The sequence below is a fragment of the Euprymna scolopes genome, chromosome 41 (genome assembly GCF_053919585.1).
Source record: "Euprymna scolopes isolate OS-2025 chromosome 41, ASM5391958v1, whole genome shotgun sequence".
Classification (NCBI taxonomy): Eukaryota; Metazoa; Mollusca; class Cephalopoda; order Sepiida; family Sepiolidae; genus Euprymna; species Euprymna scolopes.
Genome location: NC_136522.1, coordinates 45,197,850 through 45,218,260, shown reverse-complemented (window position 1 = coordinate 45,218,260; position 20,411 = coordinate 45,197,850). Strand labels below are relative to the sequence as shown.

The 20,411-nt window shown below is 33.5% G+C and overlaps 1 protein-coding gene across 1 annotated transcript; it reads right to left on the bottom strand.

Moving 5' to 3' along the window:
* Positions 1 to 964: 964 nt before the first annotated feature.
* On the bottom strand, positions 965 to 20,095 carry LOC145266491 (cytochrome b-245 chaperone 1 homolog). The gene is made up of 3 exons (XM_080122214.1): positions 20,001 to 20,095; positions 18,228 to 18,372; positions 965 to 9,301 (listed from the first exon to the last, which is right to left on the bottom strand). The coding sequence occupies exons 1-3, from the start codon at positions 20,017 to 20,019 to the stop codon at positions 9,160 to 9,162; spliced, it is 306 nt and encodes a 101-aa protein (XP_079978340.1). The 5' UTR covers positions 20,020 to 20,095; the 3' UTR covers positions 965 to 9,159.
* Between the last annotated feature and the right edge of the window lie 316 nt (positions 20,096 to 20,411).

Genomic DNA, 20,411 nt, shown 5'->3' with positions numbered 1-20,411 from the left:
GTAGTAGAGCTATTCTTATCCTTAACCGGGAGAGATTTTCCACAATTTATGGAGACCCATTAGCTGTTCTTAAATTTATTACTGTCTCTTATAGTTCAAGTCCCTGTATAAGTGCATTTAAAACACTATTTACTACAGAAATTTCTGTCCCCATATTCACTAGAGTTTTATCCTAATTGAAAAGTAGTTTGATGTGTCCATATTACCGATTATGTGTCGGTAACCTCTTGTTCCATTTGTGACCCAGTACCCAGTGGATAAAGGCATTGAATCTCTATGGGTGAGCATTGTCTGAAGATAACTGTTTCAATCCTACCCAATGCAAGCCAGAGGATTAGTTGGCCAAAACATGGTGAGACGACAACTATGGAAATGAGGATAATGGTCCGCAAATAAATATACAAATTACTCATCTCCAAAGATTTCAATAATAAAATAAAAATAATCAAAGTTTGTTTTACTTTTCATTACGACCAATACCAACAAGAAATTTAGTTTAAAAATAATAATCATTAATAGAAAACATTTGTTAGTCATTGGATTTTATGCAGATTTTTTTGTTGTTTTTTTTCATAAATTATTCCAAAGTAATTCAAGTTCTTGTATGTAAATGTACATAATGATTTTATTATTGTTATCTCTGAATCCATGCAACACGTCCTCTACCCTCAATAACCAGTTTTCATTTCTATACATCATCACACTGCATTCACATACTTGGTAGACTCTTCTCTTGCTCAACAGTGGTAACACTCTGCTGGTTAGTAATGACAATAATTCCATGAACTTCATCCAATCTTAACTCTTGCAATCACATTAGCACTTGCTCCTCCCTGTGCTTCATTGGTCACAAAACTTCTCCACAGCCTAGATATACATTCTCATTATAGTTTATCCTTGAGTAGCTTTTGGCTTCGATAAGTTACGGCACAAGAGTTTAAAAAAATGAAAATCAGGAGTCAAGTTTCAGTTTATAAATTTTATGAATTATTTACATTAATGGATTTATTGAAAATATTTCATCACATTTGACAATTATAATACAGATTTCATATCGTAACATCATGATCATAAAATATTAAACTAAAATTCAATATCACAAGAATTTCATTTAAAAATTATTTTTGAAAATAATTTGAAAAAAAAATGTTTAATAGACCCTTTTTTTTAATCCTGAATGTGAGTGATCCAATGATCCAAAAAAAAAATGATCCCACCTGTATGCGTTTGTGAAAAAAATGAATAGCATAAAAAAGAACTAAAAACTTGTGATAAGTAGCAAAAACATTGAAAATAATTTGAAAAAAAAATGTTTAGGGAAATTAAAATCTTGGTTAAAACAAATTTATTAATCATCAGATGGAATGAACTGATTGGTCAATTATTCAGATTTTTTTTTTTTTTTTTTTTTTTGAAAGGAGAGGAAGCTTTGTTTTTCTAAACATGAAAAAAAATAAAGAGAAAAAGAAATAACCTTTAGGCAGATAGCATAAGAAAAAATAAAGGTAAAACTTTAAGGAGAGAAGAAAATGGATCTTTACTTTCGGCTTCCTCGTAAGTTATGCTTCCCTTGTTTTGTCGTTTAGTTCTTACATTCCATGAGCAATGTTACTGACAAAGGGGAAAGAATTTATTACTACTGGCTATTATTTTATAGCTACTTACATCAAGTGGCTTCATGCCTTGTCTAGAATGACTCCATAAAAAACTTTAAGCAAAAATCTTTTTTTTTTTTTTTTTTTTTAAAATGGATTTCAACCAAAAAGTTACTTAACGCACATCTTAAGTAGAAATCTGCTTTTGCTGGATCAAGAAAAATCTGCTAAAAAGTGCCAAATTCATATCCCTGTAAATTTACAAATAAGTCAATCAGTTTAATTCATTGAACTGACAGATCAATTTTCCAAATTTGTGTGTGGAAAGGTGGGACTTGCTTGAATGGATTTTTCTTCCATGCATCAAAGAAACTTCGAATTACAATAAAACTGAAAGCAAAAGAAATTGATTTAAGATCTCAATTTGTAAAGGAAAAACAAATTTCAGTTCTATGAAAACGGAAATTCCATGAGCAAAGTTTATTTCCTAGAACTGTCCATCTGTGGTACACAATACTGTGGAGCTGCTTTCTAATTGACTATAATACTGTCATTTTCAAGTCAAATGTAAATAATTTCTTGCTGAGCTGTCATCTTATATAATTAAACCCTAAGTTCTACTATTGTCACTGTGTCACCGTCTACCTAACACCCATTAACCCTTATCCTAGACAAGCATTGAACCCTCAGTAAATAAAAAAAAAAAAAACTGCTGGAAAAATTAAAGTGGCTTGTACTGCTTTTATTTTCTTATGAATAAAATATCTTAAAACTACAAGGTCATTGCTCATGGCGCCACGGGGACGAGCAAGGTGAATGTCAAAATAAGAATGAATTAATAGGGGTGGAGGTGGGAGTTGATCAAAGTAGGTAACTCTTAAGTTAAGGAATATTGCTTCACCTATCTGAACATCTAATGCATAAAAAATGATATTCTGAACATCTTTTTTATTCAATTATCCATTCATGGACTAAATGGAGTTCATGAAGAATTTTCATGTAAACCTTTGATAAGGATGATCTTTTTAGGAAAGTATTAAAATGTTTTTATCTAAAGTTTTTGCTATGAAAAATAAATGCAACTCTGTATGTTGTACATACCTGTGATGCAAAGAAATATCGTACACCAAAAATCATGTAAATTGATCAAATAGTTTTATTTTTAAATCAAAAAATCAAATTTTATGGCTAAATAAGTGACGATCTTGCGACACCATCTTGAAAACAGTCTGAAGGAACAAGAGAGATAACTCTAAATCGAGATTCTAGAAAGCCATTCTTAACACTGAGAAGGAGGGTATTCAAAAAATTCAAATCTGCTTAAAAATGGCTTTCTTTATTAAAAAGAAAACTATTTGATCAATTAACGTGATTTTAGGTGTACAATATTTTCTGTCCGTCATGGTTACAAACATCAAAAAGATTTTCTTTTATTTTTGTTTTTTACGAAGGAAATTTTGGACAAGTGCCAAATATTCAAAACATTGTTTATATTTCATTGGAATTTTCAGTTTAGCCTCACACTAAAATAGAACCATTAAAAGCTGGGACCAATGTATTTGTTGAAATCATGTTACCCTTTCATTGCCTTTTAGAATGGGATATGAAAGATTATTGGAATTTTATAAAAACCTTAAGAAGCCTGTTTCCAGATTGTATATTTTGTACAAAAGAAAATGTTCCTCTGTAACAATACTTATAAATGTGATCAATAATTTTTTTGGAAAATTAAAAATACAAAATAAAAAAATATCAAATCTGCGATCAATCATCTTAAAAATAACTGTCACCTCCATGATTAACTGTTGTTTAATTGTTGTGGACTTCCATTTCTTGTAATAAATAATTTTATCAAGAATTCTTAAGTTTTGGCTTTAATTATAGCTGATAGCACTCAAGTCATTTATTTTTTTATAATTTTACCAAGAATTCTTCATAAATTTTGGTTTCGGTTTCGATTCAAGCTGATGCATCCAAGTCATATGGATATATTTTTTTATTTTTGAAATCACAACTTTATTTTTGAAATTGCAACTTTTAATATATAAAAATTGATAGAACATTAACTCTATATATGAAATCTGCAAGAATTAAAATATCCTATTCAAGCATACTTTACAACCAGGTTATGCTGGGCGTCCTTGCTAGCTTTGATAAATACTTTTGCAGTTTTAACAAAAGAGCTACAATAAATATCAAAACGTCTCCATTTACACTGAACATCGACAGAATGCCAGCACTGATATATTACATAGGAATGAATCTGTGGAATTTCCACAGGTCTCATTATTCTATATTATTAAGACTTTTTCTCAAGAAAAAGTTTGAGAAGGCTTGTAAAAAAAAAAAAAAAAAAAAAAAAAATTGTTTTTGCAAAAACCTCCAAAGAATTGCATTTTTCTTTATTGTACTGTTAACTAATTGGTAGGCAAGGGTAGAGATTTTGGTGTCTATTTATGATGAGAAGCCAGTCAAAATGATTTATGAAAAAAATAAAACATGCTAATGACTACTTCCCATGTTAGCAATAAAGGGTGGTTTAAAATTTGACATATATATATATACATACACATACTTGGAGTTTGATTTTGAATCTTGCTAGATTCAACCAAGCTGATGAGTCCTATAATGATGAAACATGTTGAAATGTGTCAGTGGATAATGAAATTAAAAAATATGCACATATATGTTCACATTAGGAATGATTTTCTCTTCACTAATCAGCAATAAAAACATATACAATGCTCTTTTGAATGAATTGAAAGGTATTGCAAGAAAATCCAAATGAATGATATGTGTAATGGAAAATATGGCAATAATATTCCAACGTGATGGAGAAATGAAAAAGGAACAAACGAAAATTATAAGTTTATCAACATTTCGTCTTTATTTCAACACTTCCTTGGGATGATTGAGGTAAAGAAATAAAATACCTGTTCAATATTTGAAAATATACTTGTGTTTGTAATGTAAAATGGATGTTTTTGTTCTATTTTCGAAGAAGAAAAAGCCATTAGCATTCAAAATGTATATAGCATTTATAACATGGAGTGAGTGCGATTTTTTTTTTTTTTTTTTTTTTTTTTTAACATGTAGCTGTTAGAAATTTTAAAAGATATGATGCGATTTCTGTTCTTGTTAGAAATGATTACAATTGTTAGAAATCAAAATGTTGGATGTATATATGAAATGGGTGTTTCTTTCATTTTATAATTTTTTATTTCATTATTTTCTGTGGTGAAAGTAAATCTGTATCTAAATTTAAGTTGTGTGTTCTTTTAAAATAAGTTTATTGATTAAAGGAGATAAATTGTACAATTCATTGTTTGATCGTGTTTGAGTTTGCAATGAGCATTAATTCAAAAAGTCTTCGGTGAGATTTATTTAAAACTAGTGAGGAGTACCTGGCGTTGCCTGGGTGTTTGGAGGTGTGTGTGGTTTTGGGTAAATCAAAACTCCGGGGGGGGGGGAGGTTAAAATAAAAAATAATGTTTTGGTAGGTAAGTATGCCTCAAGGGTTCGGTCCTCAAAGTTGGAAATTAAAGTGTGAACAAAAAAAGAGTGCGACGTTAACCAATGGGTTTGAATTTATTTAATTACTTAAATTAGCAGGTGCACGTTTTAATAACTTAATGAGGTCAACTTTTGACTGCGGGGTAGCATTTCATTTAGTGCGGGAACGCTTTTTTTTTTTTTTTCCCCCCCAAGATGTTGGGAGTAGAGGGAAACAGCTCCACTTGTCCAAATTTAATAGCAGTAGTCTTCTGATATAAGGAAATAATATTTTCACATTGATCAAAGCTGATTGCTTTCGGACATTTCCGCTGATCGAGACCGGAAAAATACCTAGAAAATTAGCGTCGCTTTTATTATAGGAAAAGGCCTAACCCACATGCGGCGAGCGAAAGCTGTTGAATATTTATCTTCCCGTAGTCAACCAAATTAAATAGACAGGTGAGCTCCGTTGTTAACTCTGAGATATTACAATTTACATGTGATATAAAAAGTTGTTAGGTGACCGACCGCTTCTCTGAAAAAAGCCTTTCTTGGACATACACAAAAAGCGAACATACATTTTCGCTTTTATATATATAGACTAGCGAGGGGTACCCGGCGTTGCCCGGGTGTTTGTAGGTGTGTGTGAAAAGAAAAACGCCTTGACGACGCGCAGTTGGAAAATAGTAAAGTGTGAAAAAAAAAAAATAGGTGCGCGTTTTTGATTGACATGACGGTGATAGCTATTCAGCAGTTAGCATTTTGTGCGGGACAGTTTTTAATGAGGTCAAATCGGTTTGTTTGTTTTTAAAAACCCGCTCCCTCGTCTCGAAATGAAAGCTACCGTCTGATATGACGAAGTCGACATTGACCAAACGTTACTTAGCTCTGTAGAGACCACTGGCTCTGGGCCTGTGATTAGAGTCGAGTTTCGCTTTTTGTTTATACCGAAAACCGAATGTAACGCGTGCCGATGCAGGAAATGTGCAATAATTAACGTTTGAAAGTCAATAAAATTAAATAGACAGGCGAGCTCCGTGGTTAACTGCGAGATATTACATTTATAGATGATATAAAAAGTTTTAAGAAGTTGTGAAGCGAGCGCTTCTCTGAAAGAAGCCTTTTGTGGACATCGAGGAAAAGCGTACATACATACATTTTCGCTTTTATATTTATAGATGAATTTAATGAGTTTAGTTTGTTTTAAGTCAAAAGAATGACCATGCTACAATGAATAAGAGAATAATGTATTGAGGGAATTTTAAGTAGTTTTTTTTTTTGGCTGCAAGATTTTGTTACAATAACTTGCTGCAAACATAATGGTGTTTTTCTTAATAGCAAATGAAAATAAATATATACTAGCAAGCTGCCTGGCATTGCCTGGTCATAAAATACACTTATATATAATATTTTAATTCATGCAGATTTCATATTTATTATTATAGAGTGAATTCTCTATTGATTATTATATTGTACCCATTATATATAGAAATGATTTCAAAAGTTAAAAAGAATTACTTCAGTGCCATCAGCTGGAATCAAAGCCAAAACATTCAGCACTCCAGACTTCAGATTTGGTGTTTCAGTCTTCGTCGTTATCGTCTGAGCGATCACCAGGTGGATAAAAATGGTTAAAAGATTAGGTGACTTCAAGATAAAAATGTCTAAGCATATTTAAAGATTAGTTGATTTACTCTTGCCAAGGTCAACTGTTTTTGTTTTGATTTTGACCTCTTAATATTTTTACAGGCTAAAAACAAAATCAAGTGTTCCTGAGGTCCTAATACCCTACATATCAAGTTTCAAGTCTGTACACCAAATATTCAGAGAGGAGTTTAGAAGAGATGTTTCACACACAGACAAGGCCACTTATGATATATATATATATATGTGTGTGTGTGTCCATGTGCTAGAACGTCTTCATTTTAACTTCTACAGAATTATGCACAATGTAAAAATTATGCATAAAAAGAATTAAACGTAATAGTTAAATGAAACCAATCTAATAAAAAACCTTAATAAATGAATACTCGTTTTCCAAAAGAAAAATGCAAATTAGTTAATCTTCATGAAATCTCTTGCATGACTGGGTATATTAAGAATTCATTGTAATAATTTTTGACACTTCTGCATGACAGTAACATGAGGCGAATGTGTGTATTTTAGTTTCAAGAACGGCTGATAGAAGGCATGTGTCAGCCAAACAAGGGTCGATAACTCGTACCTTTCTTAAACTCTATCCCTTGTAACTGTGCAAAAATACTAATTCTAAAAAGGTTTCAATGAAAATCACTCATTGAAAAAAAACAAACAATATTAAAAACTTTCTATAAATTTTTATAAATAAAAACTATATTAAAATTATATTTTGCTACATTAACAAACAAAAATTATATTTTCATGTTCATACAATCTTACTGTGAAAATAAAAAAAAACTATCTTTGTGCAAAAAAAAAATTATTCTTAAGCTTCTATAAATGTTTCATGTTTTTAAATTTTAAATATGTTTGTACAATCTTATTGTGAAAAAAACAAAACAATTTTTCTGTAAAAAAGAATTATTCTTGACCCTATAAACGTTTTATGTTTTTAAAATTCTATTTTGCTACATCGACAAACTAAAATTATATTTTGATACATTAAATCACTCACTGAAAAGAAATTATATTAATACATTAAAATTATATTTTGATACATTTTTTATTCAATAAATGTTTCGATTTTCATATATTTTTGGGTTATTTCGTTATATATTTTTGTGTTATCGTAAACATTTGTTTATATTTGAGGTTCACATAATGGCTGCTAGATGTCATTTCTCTTTCAAAGAACAAGGGTCGATAACTCGTTTCTGTTGCTAATATGTCACTGTCATGCAGAAGTGCCTAATTTTTAAATAGAAAATGTAGGTTTTAATATGTACTCATCAGTAGAATATATTCAAGCTCAGAACTTGAAAAGTAATATGGTTAAGCTTAAACATGGAAAAGTAAAGGACTAGTTGTTAAAACTGGAAAAGAAAAGGACAAGATATTCAAGTAAAAAATATAAATTTATAACTTAAAATATTGCAGCATTAAAAATTGATTATATAATGTTAAATTGAATTTAAAAAAAAATTCTTAATGCTGCAATATTTTAAGTTATAAATTTATTATATTTTTTACTAGAATATCTTGTCCTTTTCCAGTTTTAACAACTAGTCCTTTACTTTTCCATGTTTAAGCTTAACTATATTACTTTTCATGCTCACATTTTTCTATTGTAATCCATGATTTTTCCAGGCTTCCAGTAAATTCACTTGTTCTTTTTTAATTTCAGTCTTATTTTTTTGCCCTCATAAACATAACATACACATATGTAATAACAATGTACGGCACTCATCTGCTTTCAATACCCCCCCCAAATTATCTCCCTTTAATTCTTTCATTCTGTTTCACTTGTTACTTCTCTTTTCACGAGAACAGTGAATTGATAGCAATACTAGTCGCTGAAGCGATGTAGTTGCTATGGAAACCAGTCATAAAAAAAGTGGCTCACCTCTTTACGTTTTTTTTTACGATTTTGAACACCAGTAAATTCATCATAACTTTTGTTTTAAAGAACGAAAATTAAAAAAAAATTTTTCACAATATAGTTGAGCAGGTGATCTATAAACTGTAATAATTGTTTGAAAGTTGGTTGAAAAATTAGTGAACGGTGAAGCTTTAAACAGTTCTAAATGACTAAAACTGCCACTTAACCATATATTCAAACATTATCGTGTTTGAATGATACAATATAAACATTTTCTGAAACAGCACTCCAACAACCACATGGCATCACTAATCCATTGTAACTTTACAACATTCCCTTCCGTACAAAAAAAAAAAATAAAATAATACCAGTTTAATGAAAATACTCATAAAAACAATGATAAACCAGAAAAATATGTGTTGAACTAAAAGTAAACAGCATTGATTTAAAAAAATATTTCAGTGTAGACTTTAAAAGGATTTCATTTCAAATATCAGAAAAACTGTTTAGAGGAGGTGATTTCATGTAAGATGGAGGGTCGGAATGCAAATCTTAGTGGTAGATCTGTTCAAAATTGTCTTCCTCAGAGGAAGAGCTGTCACCAAGATAATCATCATCATCATTATCTTGAGATGTCTGTGAGATGTAGGGCTCCAAAAATCTCTGGATTACATTGGCAATTGTGGAGTGGTGACTAGATGAATGAATAAACAAAACTCAAATTAAAAATGAAACGTTTATAACAGAAAGAAAATAACAAACGGGCAATATTTTTGATAAAATAGTTATTATCAAGGTAAGTCAAAGAAAATTTGCCACCTTAGCAGCCACAGCCAGAGAAAATTTGTTGTTTTTCCAGCTAGAGCAAATTCATTGCCTTAGCAACCCCAGCTAAAGCAAAAATAAATTCATCTCATCAGTTCCAACTAGAGAAAATTTGTCGCCATAGCAATTCAAGTCAGAGAAAATTTGTGGCTTTAACAATTCCAGGCAGAGCAAATTTGTTGCTTTAGCAATCCCAGCAAAATCTAATGGAGAGTAGATAATACAGTGGATGTGTTATCGGCAGCTCCAGTAACTCTCGCTTCTCCTATTTTGTCATTCAGTCCTCATTCAATGAGTGATTTTTCTGACAAAGGGTAAAGAAAAAGCTGCTTAAAGGTCGGTAGTACTTGGTGACCAGTAGTCTTAGATGTCGGAAATTTTTCTGTCTCTGTCTGTCCTTGTGGCCATGTCACTAGTAAGGGTGCTGGAGGTAAACGTTTTGTCTGGGCTGACGTTATCCGCCTGATATTCAGGGACCCGAACCTTGAATTAACCACTAAGGAGGCTGTCCTATCAGCAGGCGCAAAGTACTGGGACTGCTGTATTGCCATTTGGTGAGTGGATCTGGACCATGCAGTAGTCTCTGGTGGGGCCTCTCGATGCCATACTAGTGGGTAATTGTTACAGCTTTACCTTTTCGTGTGCTACAAAAAAAAAAAATTTTCCTGTCTTTTTCTCTCTTACTTTCCTCCTCTGTACTGCTCTAACCAAGTATGCCGACCTATTACACAAATCCCAAAACCTCAACATGAAATATCTCCAGAATAAAAACTCGATTAAACCTAGAACCCCATCTTCCAACGTAGACCCCTACTACCAGGTCTCCTTCTCCAACATCAGGGGTCTACGTTCCAACCTTCCAGAGGTTGAAACCCAATTACAGGAGACGAAACCGGACATATTATTTCTAAGTGAAACTGGAATAGGGCCGACCACTTCCCTAGATGAGTTCATAATTAACGGATACTCTAATTTAACAGCTAAATCTGACACCCAAGATCGCCATGGGCATGGAATATGTGCCTACATTAAGGATGGCTTCCCGTGTGGCAGGGATATCTCTAGAGAAGATCCTAATTTACCCTATATGTGCTTCAGGGTTGCACTTACTAACACCACTGCATTTATATTTGCCCTTTATAGGCCCCACAACAGCGGAGTTACTATCTTTAAGAGCATATCTGAGAAAATAGACCACATACTGTCTTCACATCCCTCGGCTAACATCCACATCTGTGGTGACTTCAACGTCCATAATGTGGAATGGCTGACCCATTCAAATAAGACAGATGATGAGGGGAGGTTTTGTCATGATTTTGCCATTGCTTATGACCTCACTCAGATTGCTTGCGAACCCACCCGTGTGCCCGATACACCCGGTCAATATGCAAGCCTCTTAGACCTTTTTCTCTCAACTTCCCCTGAGCTATGTTCATGTTTCGTTCATTCTCCTCTAGGATCCTCCGACCACTCCGTCGTATCAGTTAAGATAAAAACGAAATGTAAGAAGCCCCCAGACGTACCCCTCCACCGTACTGTATACCGATACTCTATGGCTGACTGGGATAGCTTCCGTACATTCATATCTGATTTACCTCTGCACTCCATGTTTAAAAAGTCCTCTATAGTATCAGATCTGACCGAATGGTTAATTGTAGGCATAGACCAATTCATACCATCTAAAAAATTCCAACAAAAACCTAACAGCCAGCCATGGTTCTCCCCAAAATGTGCTGCTGCTATCGCGCACAGAAATCACTTTTTCCATAGCTACCAACGTAATAGATGCACTGAGACTAAAGCTGCTTTCAGGACTACCAGCAACCACTGTAAAAGAGTAATAAAAAATGCAAGAGAGCTATATGCCCAGTCTGTTAAATCCAAGGTAGCTGATCAGTGGCTTGGATCCCACCAGTTTTGGCAAATAACAAATAGGATCCTGAACAGAAGTGTGCGTTCTATCCCAACCATTATCAATGGACCAGAGGTCATCTCGTCAGCGTCAGACAAGGCCAAACTATTTACAAAGAACTTATGCGACGAAGGCCATCAACTCCCCATATTTCCTCCTATAACACAGAACAAGCTAGGTAACATACAAATATCCGTGCATGAGGTCCCCAAGCTAATCAAAAACCTAGATTCCAGTAAAGCAACTGGCCCTGATGGCATCCCAATTATAGTGTTAAAAAAGCTTCAACCAGAACTTGCTCCCATACTTACGAAACTATTTAAGCGCTGCCTTAAGGAGAAGTGCTTTCCAACTCCCTGGAAGACCTCATCAGTTTGCCCTGTATTTAAGAATTCAGGTAATAAATCATCTCCCTCTCAGTACAGACCTATAAGTCTCCTGTGTGTTATGAGTAAGTTGCTGGAATCCATATTAAATAGAGAAATAGTCAACCACCTCAGCAGGAATAACCTTCTTAGTGACACACAATATGGTTTCCGCTCTGCAAGATCTACCGCAGATGTGCTGACGGTTATATCCCACAGGATTAGTGAATCTCTTGACAAAGGCTTCCTTTCTAGGGCAATTGCTCTTGACATATCAAAGGCCTTCGACAAGGTATGGCATAAGGGTCTACTTCACAAGATTTCCAGCTACGGTATAACTGGAAATGTTTTCTCAATCATTAAATCATTTCTCTCCGATAGGCTCATAAGAGTAGTGGTAGATGGAAAAAAATCGGAGGCCTGCAATATAAATGCTGGAGTCCCTCAGGAGTCAATCCTGGGCCCAACTCTCTTCCTGATCTACATCAATGACCTCCCTAAACACATACTTAAATCATTCGTTGATGTCTATGCTGATGACACGACCATCTACGGCAACACATCAAAGGCTGTAAATGACAAAGTTCTCTCTGATTCTCTCTCCTCTGATCTCAAGCGCGTGGTTCAGTGGGGGAAGATGTGGCTGGTTACCTTTAATGCATCCAAAACCAAACTCCTATCCATACATCATCAACGCTCTGATCCCCAGCTGGCACCAATTGTGATGGATGGCTCTCGTCTGGGTGAGGCCCCATGTTTTGACAAGCTTCTGGGTTTGACCTTTACTCCTGATCTGAAATGGAACACGTACATCAAGTCTGTTGCCAAGGTCGCTGGAAAGATGGTGGGATCCTTCTACCGCTCCAGAAGATATCTCACTACTGATGCAATTCTCTATCTATATAAAAGCCAAGTACGTCCAAGGATGGAATACTGTTGCCATATCTGGGCAGGAGCTGCTAAAAACAGCTTATTCTGCCTTGACAGAGTACAAAATAGACTTCGCGGCTTAGTGGGGGATGCCCTTTTCTCTACCCTGCAACCTCTCTCCCACAGAAGAGACGTTGCGAGCCTATCCTTGTTTTATCGTTATTTCCATGGCAGGTGCTCGTCTGAACTCCAATCTCTGGTCCCCCCTCGCCAATCTTTCGCGAAAAACACCCGTCTAGCTGAATCCACTGTCAAAAGTTTCCCCCACTCTTTATCTGTGCCTAAATCAAAACGCGGATTCCATGAACAAAGCTTCTTTCTTAGAACTGCATGCCTGTGGAACTGTTCCGTCTGCCTGCTTCCCACCGGACTACAACTTGGATGTGTTCAAGTCCAATGTTAACAAATTCCTAATGAACCGCCCCCTTGAGTAAACACTTCATCAAATCTCCACACTAACGTAATGTACTTGCAATAACCCTTATCCCTGAGTGGCTTCCGGGCCTTGATAAGTGGTGATCATTATGTAAAAAAAAAAAAACAAAAGCAAATTCATATCCTTTGCAGTTCCAACCAGACTAAATTCATCGCTTCAACACTCCTGGCCAGAACAAATTTATTATAACAGTTCCAGCAAAAGCAAATTCATTCCTTTAGCCATTCCAGTCTGAGACATCAAAAAAGGAGTATTTTGTCACACAATAAAAACAAATTCGTTGTCTTAGCAGTCCCAGCCAGAGAAAATTTGTTCCCTTAGCAGTCACAGTAAAAGCAAATTCATTCTTTTGCAGTCCCAGCCAAAATAAATTCTTTGCCTTAGCAGTTTAATATTCAACACTGTTTGTATTCATCCATTCATCCCAAGCCAGCTTCTAGCTGTTAAATAATCACTCTCTGCATACAAGGTGAAATAATCAATCAAACAAAAAAATTAAAAAAATTAAAAAAATAACGATGTGACAAAGTCGAAGTTGAGGTCAAAGAATTTTTAGAACAGTTTAGAATGGTTGAGTGGCCAAGAAAAAAGAAAAGAAAGACAGATTTTGGGGAAAAATGCAATTTCAACTTTGTATGTGTCAGACCCCCCCCCCCAAAAAAAAAAAATCACTGTGTTAGATTAAACAAAATGCTATTTCAAACTTATGCATGGCAGACCAAAAAAATCATTATTTCAAAACAGTTCTGAAACTCTTGAATCAGTTTCAAATCAGATTTTGTTTAACTTGACACACAGGTTTTAAATGTGGTAACTGGAAGATATAGAAAACAGAAACCGTCATCAGTGAATGATGAAGGATTTGTTGAATGATAATTCAAAGAGACAAAGAATGAAGCCAAAGAGACAAGAAATTGGAATGTAGAATAGTATAAGTAAAACGCTTTTGGGTGCTTGTTTACATTAGTGATCTTTTAAACCAACACATTTCAGGTGAAAACATTATTATGTACTTACATGTGCTGGCAAAATTAGTATAAATTCCAAAAATTATGAAAAATGCTCCAGTAGAAGATCTGTAACATATAGACAATCGGGAACCACACGTTGTATGCAGCGTACGTCGCAAGAAACATAGGACAAGTAATCAATTAACTCTTTGTAACCACAACGTTTATTTCCTCATTCTCCTGCCATGCGTGACTTCTCTTTATGACTGTGATGTCACCCACATCATAAACGTGCTTTCTCTCTCTCTCTCTTTTATAATCTTTTTCCTTACTGTGATGTCATTTCGCACACAATTCCGTATTTGCATATAACCATCATAATTAGTGTTGGGACGATTCCTAAATTTTTTCTGATTCCGATTCCAGGAAAATGTTGGTTAATGATTCTGATACCAAATACGATTCCGATTCCCATGGAAATGTTGTTTTGAAATATACCATTATATAATCGAAAGTAGCAAAAAAATTTGGTGCAGCAAAAAAGTAGAAATACCACTAAGGGAATCTCAAAAACGATTTGATTTTTTTTCATAAAATTTCTTTCATTGAAGATAAAAGTCCAAACAAATATTTTAACCATGAATTAAACATGCACCATGAAATTAATAACAATCAATTTCAGGAGTTATTTTATATATTAAAAAATATAAGAAAAAGAAAAAAAAAAGTCATGATTAATTCAACAAAAATACAATAACATCAAATTTCAAGGTGAATAACATGTTTTGTTTTTCTTTTGATATTCATTTTTTTGCTTTATTTTCTTCTTTTTTTTGCAGCTTCAATCGTTAACTGATTTTTATTCCACTTTCTAGAATATTCTTATTTCTAAATGAAATTTAAAAATAACTAAATCTTTGATTAAATTTTTAGCCTTTTATATTCAATCGTCTCAAATTATTCCTATTTATTTATTTGACTTTTTAAAAATAATTTTAACAATAATTTTATTTTTTAAATCGAAATAAATTGGTTTGGTAAATGTTACCTTACGCTACAACAGAACATTGATCTAATTTGGTTTTTTAAGGGTATTTGAGGTCGCTGACAACGAATCTAATAATCAAACCTGCCGCAAATTTACCGTTTGCATGGTATGAACCCCTAGACCTTGGGACTATTTTGTGCCATTTCACCGCCTTTGGTAACATGATACATTCCTGTGTGAATGGGCATAGTGAAGTGTCTTATCAGTAATATGGCGGCTGAAAAAGTTTTTCAACCCCAATAAAAACATTACAATACATTTATTCTAACTAGCCACTACTTGTGTTTAAAACTAAAAAAAAATTAAAAAAAAAAAACGTTTTAAAATAGTAAAAACACTAAAGCTTTTTTTGTTTTGGAAGGGAGGTTTCAGGCGCCCCTATTATCCCAAAGAACCAGCTATGTAAACACTTTGCAATATTTTTCAATAATTATTCAAAAAAAAATTCTTTACAATCAATTTTTATTTTAAATTAAGAAATTATTTTCTAAAATATTTTGTTTATATATGTTTACATTTTGTTTTTAAGTAAAATTAAGAAATTGATTTTAAAAATATTGTTTATATCCATCTTCATTCAAAAGGGTTACTTTTCGGTAGCTTCACCGGTTGTTAACCTAAATTTTCCGAATGTCAGAACGAGGCTCGTCAGCGGAACCTATGTTTCTCAGCTTCACTCTAATCATGGCCTCGAAGTTTTGAAACAGACAGACAGCACCTATGTATGTGACGGAAAAATCTCACTTCAAACAAACAGTTCAACTTAAAAATATAAGAGAATCGTAATGAAAGAATCGTAAATCTAAGTTATTTTTTTTAACGATGCAATTCCGATACCCCTCAAAATACACGATTCTTACAATTAATGATTCCGAATCGGATTAATCATCTCACCACTAGTCATAACAAAAAAATAATCCCAATTATGTTTGGTTAAAAAAATGGCAGACTTTTGGTTTAAAATCAATTTAAGTCAAGGGAGATAAGTCAGTTTGTCATATGAATTAGTTGCACAACTCTTCCACATTAAAACATACGATAAAACTCAATAAATTCTATTTTTGCTTGTAATTATTTTTTTACTGGATCATATTTGTAATATTGGAAAATATACAAATTTTGCCATGCCTTGTGAGTATATAATAATGTTTACACCTGAAATGTGTTGATTTAAAAGATTGCCAAAGTAAACAAGCACCTGCTCATGTTCTCAATCCCTTTATCATAAGTGTATGTGAGTTCTGAAATGTTGAAATACTAAAACAATGGATTTTTGTTTTTTTACTCATGTTCACTCCAAAGAAGGCATATTACCACTTGGATGTAAGGGTTCATTATTTGGGACCATGTTTATTGGGGATGATGCAAAGAGAAGAACAAGATGTTGTTTATATTATATTTAAACGTCTGCATGTCAGTACAGTCAAAGAAGCAGGAAACAGGGAGGAAATTCCAAAGTCTAGCAGTTCAAAAGAAGAATCTATTAGAGTAGAAGCCTTTCTGGCATCTAGAGACCTCTACACTGAAGGAATGAGATTTGGTTGCTAAAAGGGTTTGTCGGGGGATATATACATCGAGGGGGTACAAGTGCGATGAGTTTATCAGAGCCCATTCTATTACAACACTTGTAAAACAGTCACAACGATGAAACACTGCAGCGATGGGACAGAAATTGAAGCTTAGTTGACAGTATGGAACCTATTAGATTGGAGACTCTTTTTTGGACCCTGCCCAAGAGGGAGAGACTAGTGATAGATGCATTAGCACAGTTGTGGCAACAATACTCCATGCAGGGGTTAATTGTGATTTAGTAGAGATGCATCTGTGAGTAATTTTCTAGCACAGCAGAGGGAGCCCACCTTCTTTGTAGCAGCCTTTGCAATGTCCTCTATGTATTTGTTCCAGTTCATTGTTACCTGTGAATGTTAAACCAAAAAGCATTCTCAGATAGGGTGTTATGGTTAGCGGTGGTTGAAAAGGTTTTCTTGTAATTGTTAAAGGAAAGAAGTTTAGTCTTAGTAGCAGTAAATTCTACTATGGATTAGAAGTTATTTTCTAAGGATTCTGCCATTGACTTCGATATATGTATACCCGTTTTTCCCTCTTGCCTATTATAGCCCATTGTATCATCAGCAAATATACTCATCTCAAACACAGTTTATCAGGGAGGTCGTTTATGAATATCAGGTATAATAATGGTCTAAAGATGTGTTGCGGTTTTAACCAAAAGAAACCGCTCATCAAAAAAGGATCTCCATCCAAAATGTAAAAACCACAGTCAACAGCCCTTTTGACAAGTACTTTGATATGAATAATTTTTCCGTGGAACTCTGAATAGCACGATTCCTGCTAGAATAATGCTCACAACTTTCCCAGCTTCAATTAGATATGACATACGAATATAAACCTTAAACAGATGACTCCCTACAGCACTTTAAAGAAACAAAAACAAACACAATTCAAGAACGAAAAACGATGATCAATGCTGCAAAATCATGATGTCTACAACTACGTCCGCTGGACGAGTATAAATACATCGAGTTATTCCAACCAGAGGCAGACCAGCCCGGCTCATCAGGCAACAAGGATCCCTCCGTCAGCGGCCCAACCCAATTCAGCAGCAGTCATGTCCACGCAGAACTGTTTTGACTACCTCCCCGACAATGGCTGAAGCAGCAGTGACCACTCACCGTCGACACATCTGATTCCCAGCAGTCCAGCTTCTCAAGACAGCACATGTTTCCTGTAGCCACTAGTGACGACCTCGCAGCCGTGCTCATTCCAACACCAACTGGATTTCAATCCTCAGCCTGAGACCTCCTACCACTATTCGGTTTCTTTAACAAAAATAAACCTGAACGGATTTATATTCGTTCACGACGGTACCCGCTGCGTTTGTCATCTCTTCTTTGCCATTGTCGTTTTTTTCATCTTTTTCTTGCCTGTGTCATCTTTTAGTTGTAGAGTCGATTGTCGCTGACATTTGGCCCCGCAATAGATAGACCCCCTGAGGCACTTCAGAGAGAACAGAGGTCAGAGAGAAGGAGTACAACGATGAGAAGAAATCAATAAAAACCACAACCCATTGCAATGAAATGTGCACGCAATAAAAATCCTTGTTCAATTTTAATTAGAAAAGTAAGAATATACTTACAATATATTTTCCATTGTAAAAGATTCTGTGATCCCAAGGATGGCACCCGTATGGAGGTGTAGGACAACCTGCCACCCTTTACCCAAATATTTCAACTCTTTTTCTTCCACTCTCACATCTATGATATTATCAAGATTTGCCACAACTAAAAAAGATGAAAGAAATGGTTATATGCACATTTATTTTCGTTAGTTTTTATTCAACCTCTGACCTTCTTTGGGTGCATCTTTTGAAACTTAGAAAGCTTATGTTGAAATTGGACATCTATATGGAATTCTAAGTTTGACAAAGATTCTCAAGTTAAAAAAAAAAAAACCTGATTTAGATTTCTGACTATATTTGAACACTGGATTGGTTTTGTTTTTGTCAAATGTAATTACCAATAAAAATTAGTATTATTTGGAGTATTCAAACTACAACTATGGATTGAATGGATTTAAGACAACTTTAATTTATTATCATAATGAGACATTTTTTCTTTTTGCTTCTTTATTGATTTATGTTTTGTTTTCCCTTTGTTTTTTTTTTAAACTTACCAGTTTTAGATGTTTTAATTTTGATCCATTATATATTTTTTCATCATCATCATTATTATTATTATTATTATTAGTAGTAGTAGTAGTAGTAGTAGTAGTAGTAAAAGTATTATAAATGCATAGAGATATACAACATCAAATTTGAAAACATATAAATAAAAATAAATCACCTGTCACCGAAAATAGTAACCTAATTTTGAAGTACAGGGTGACCCCCCCCCAAAAAAAAAAACAGAGGACATTCAATTGTTTTTCTCAGCATTTTACAATCAACGGAGAAAAAAAGGCCCAAGACCCTAGTGTTTTGATGTGATAGGCGTGTCAGAAATTTCGTGGAAAATATTGAATAATTCCACCACGTCTTTCCAAGCTTATAACTCCTCGAAAAATGTAATTCAGGCTCTAATTTTTTTTTTCAATTAAAGGAGCAAGGACCAAGGTTTTATTAAAAAAACAAACAAACAAACAAACAAACAACGTGTGTTTTTTTTAAAAAAAAGGTTTTAAACTTCGGACTTTACAGGTAAATTTCTAAAAAACACTTCTTTTTTTTTGTTTTAAATTTGAATATATTATTTATTGATCTTTCATCTTCAATTTGTGATATATAACACTTTGGTGAGTAAATTAATTATTTACTTTTTAATAAACACTTGAAAATGGGGGGGGCGTGAATTAAAAAAAAACGTTTGTCTAAAATATTATATTCGGTTTATTGGAAAGAGCATAAAATTTCACATTGACCCTGAAAATGTCATAAAAATTGAATCAATAGAAAAATGTTGATAGATTTTTAAAGTTTAAAAATTGAAAAATACTGAGCTTGTAAAATTCATTTAATTTCATTACTGTTTTTTTTTTAAATAAAAAAAAATATTTCTATTACTTTTAAAACAACTTTATTAGTTTATTTTGGAAGTATAATCCATAAAGAAAATAAACAACTCACTTTTAAAAGAGAAATTACGAGTTTTTTTATATTTTATTTGCAGTTTCGTGTTAGGACTCTCAAAAATTCCTACAAAAATTCTGATACACCTATTGATGTGATGTTTTGAATATAATAAACTAGTTATGACCAAAGTTTCATTTCATTCGGACAAAACACTAAGAAACGGGGCCTAATTAGAGTTGAGGCCCGTTTTTGGGGGGTGGGGGGGGGTCACCCTGTAGCAAGAAGAAAAATCTGTTAATGACACAAAGGAAAAATTTTTTTATGAAAAAAAAAAGAACTTACCCACAGATTGTTTCATCATTAGTGGCAGAAACTTTTGCAATAAACTTTTCTTTTGGATTGTGACTTGTCCTTTGACTTTGTCAAAAATACATTCCTGTCAACAAAAACAAAACAAAAAGAATTCAAAACAATACAAAACAAAATAAAACTTTTCCCATCAAGGGAGGTAATATATAAGTTACTTCCCTTTACAAACCAATTTTAATGGCTAACACTTAAGTACTATAAAAAAAACCAACAAAAATAATAATTTATTAACTGAAAGGAATAGAACATAAAGAAAGAGTAAGGTAAAACATAAAAGGAAATGATAAGGATGAACTTGACAAAAAGAGGGATAAATAAAGACCTGGTCAGAGATAGGTTCACTGAGAAGTAAATATCTAACACATGTCAGCATACAAAATGGAC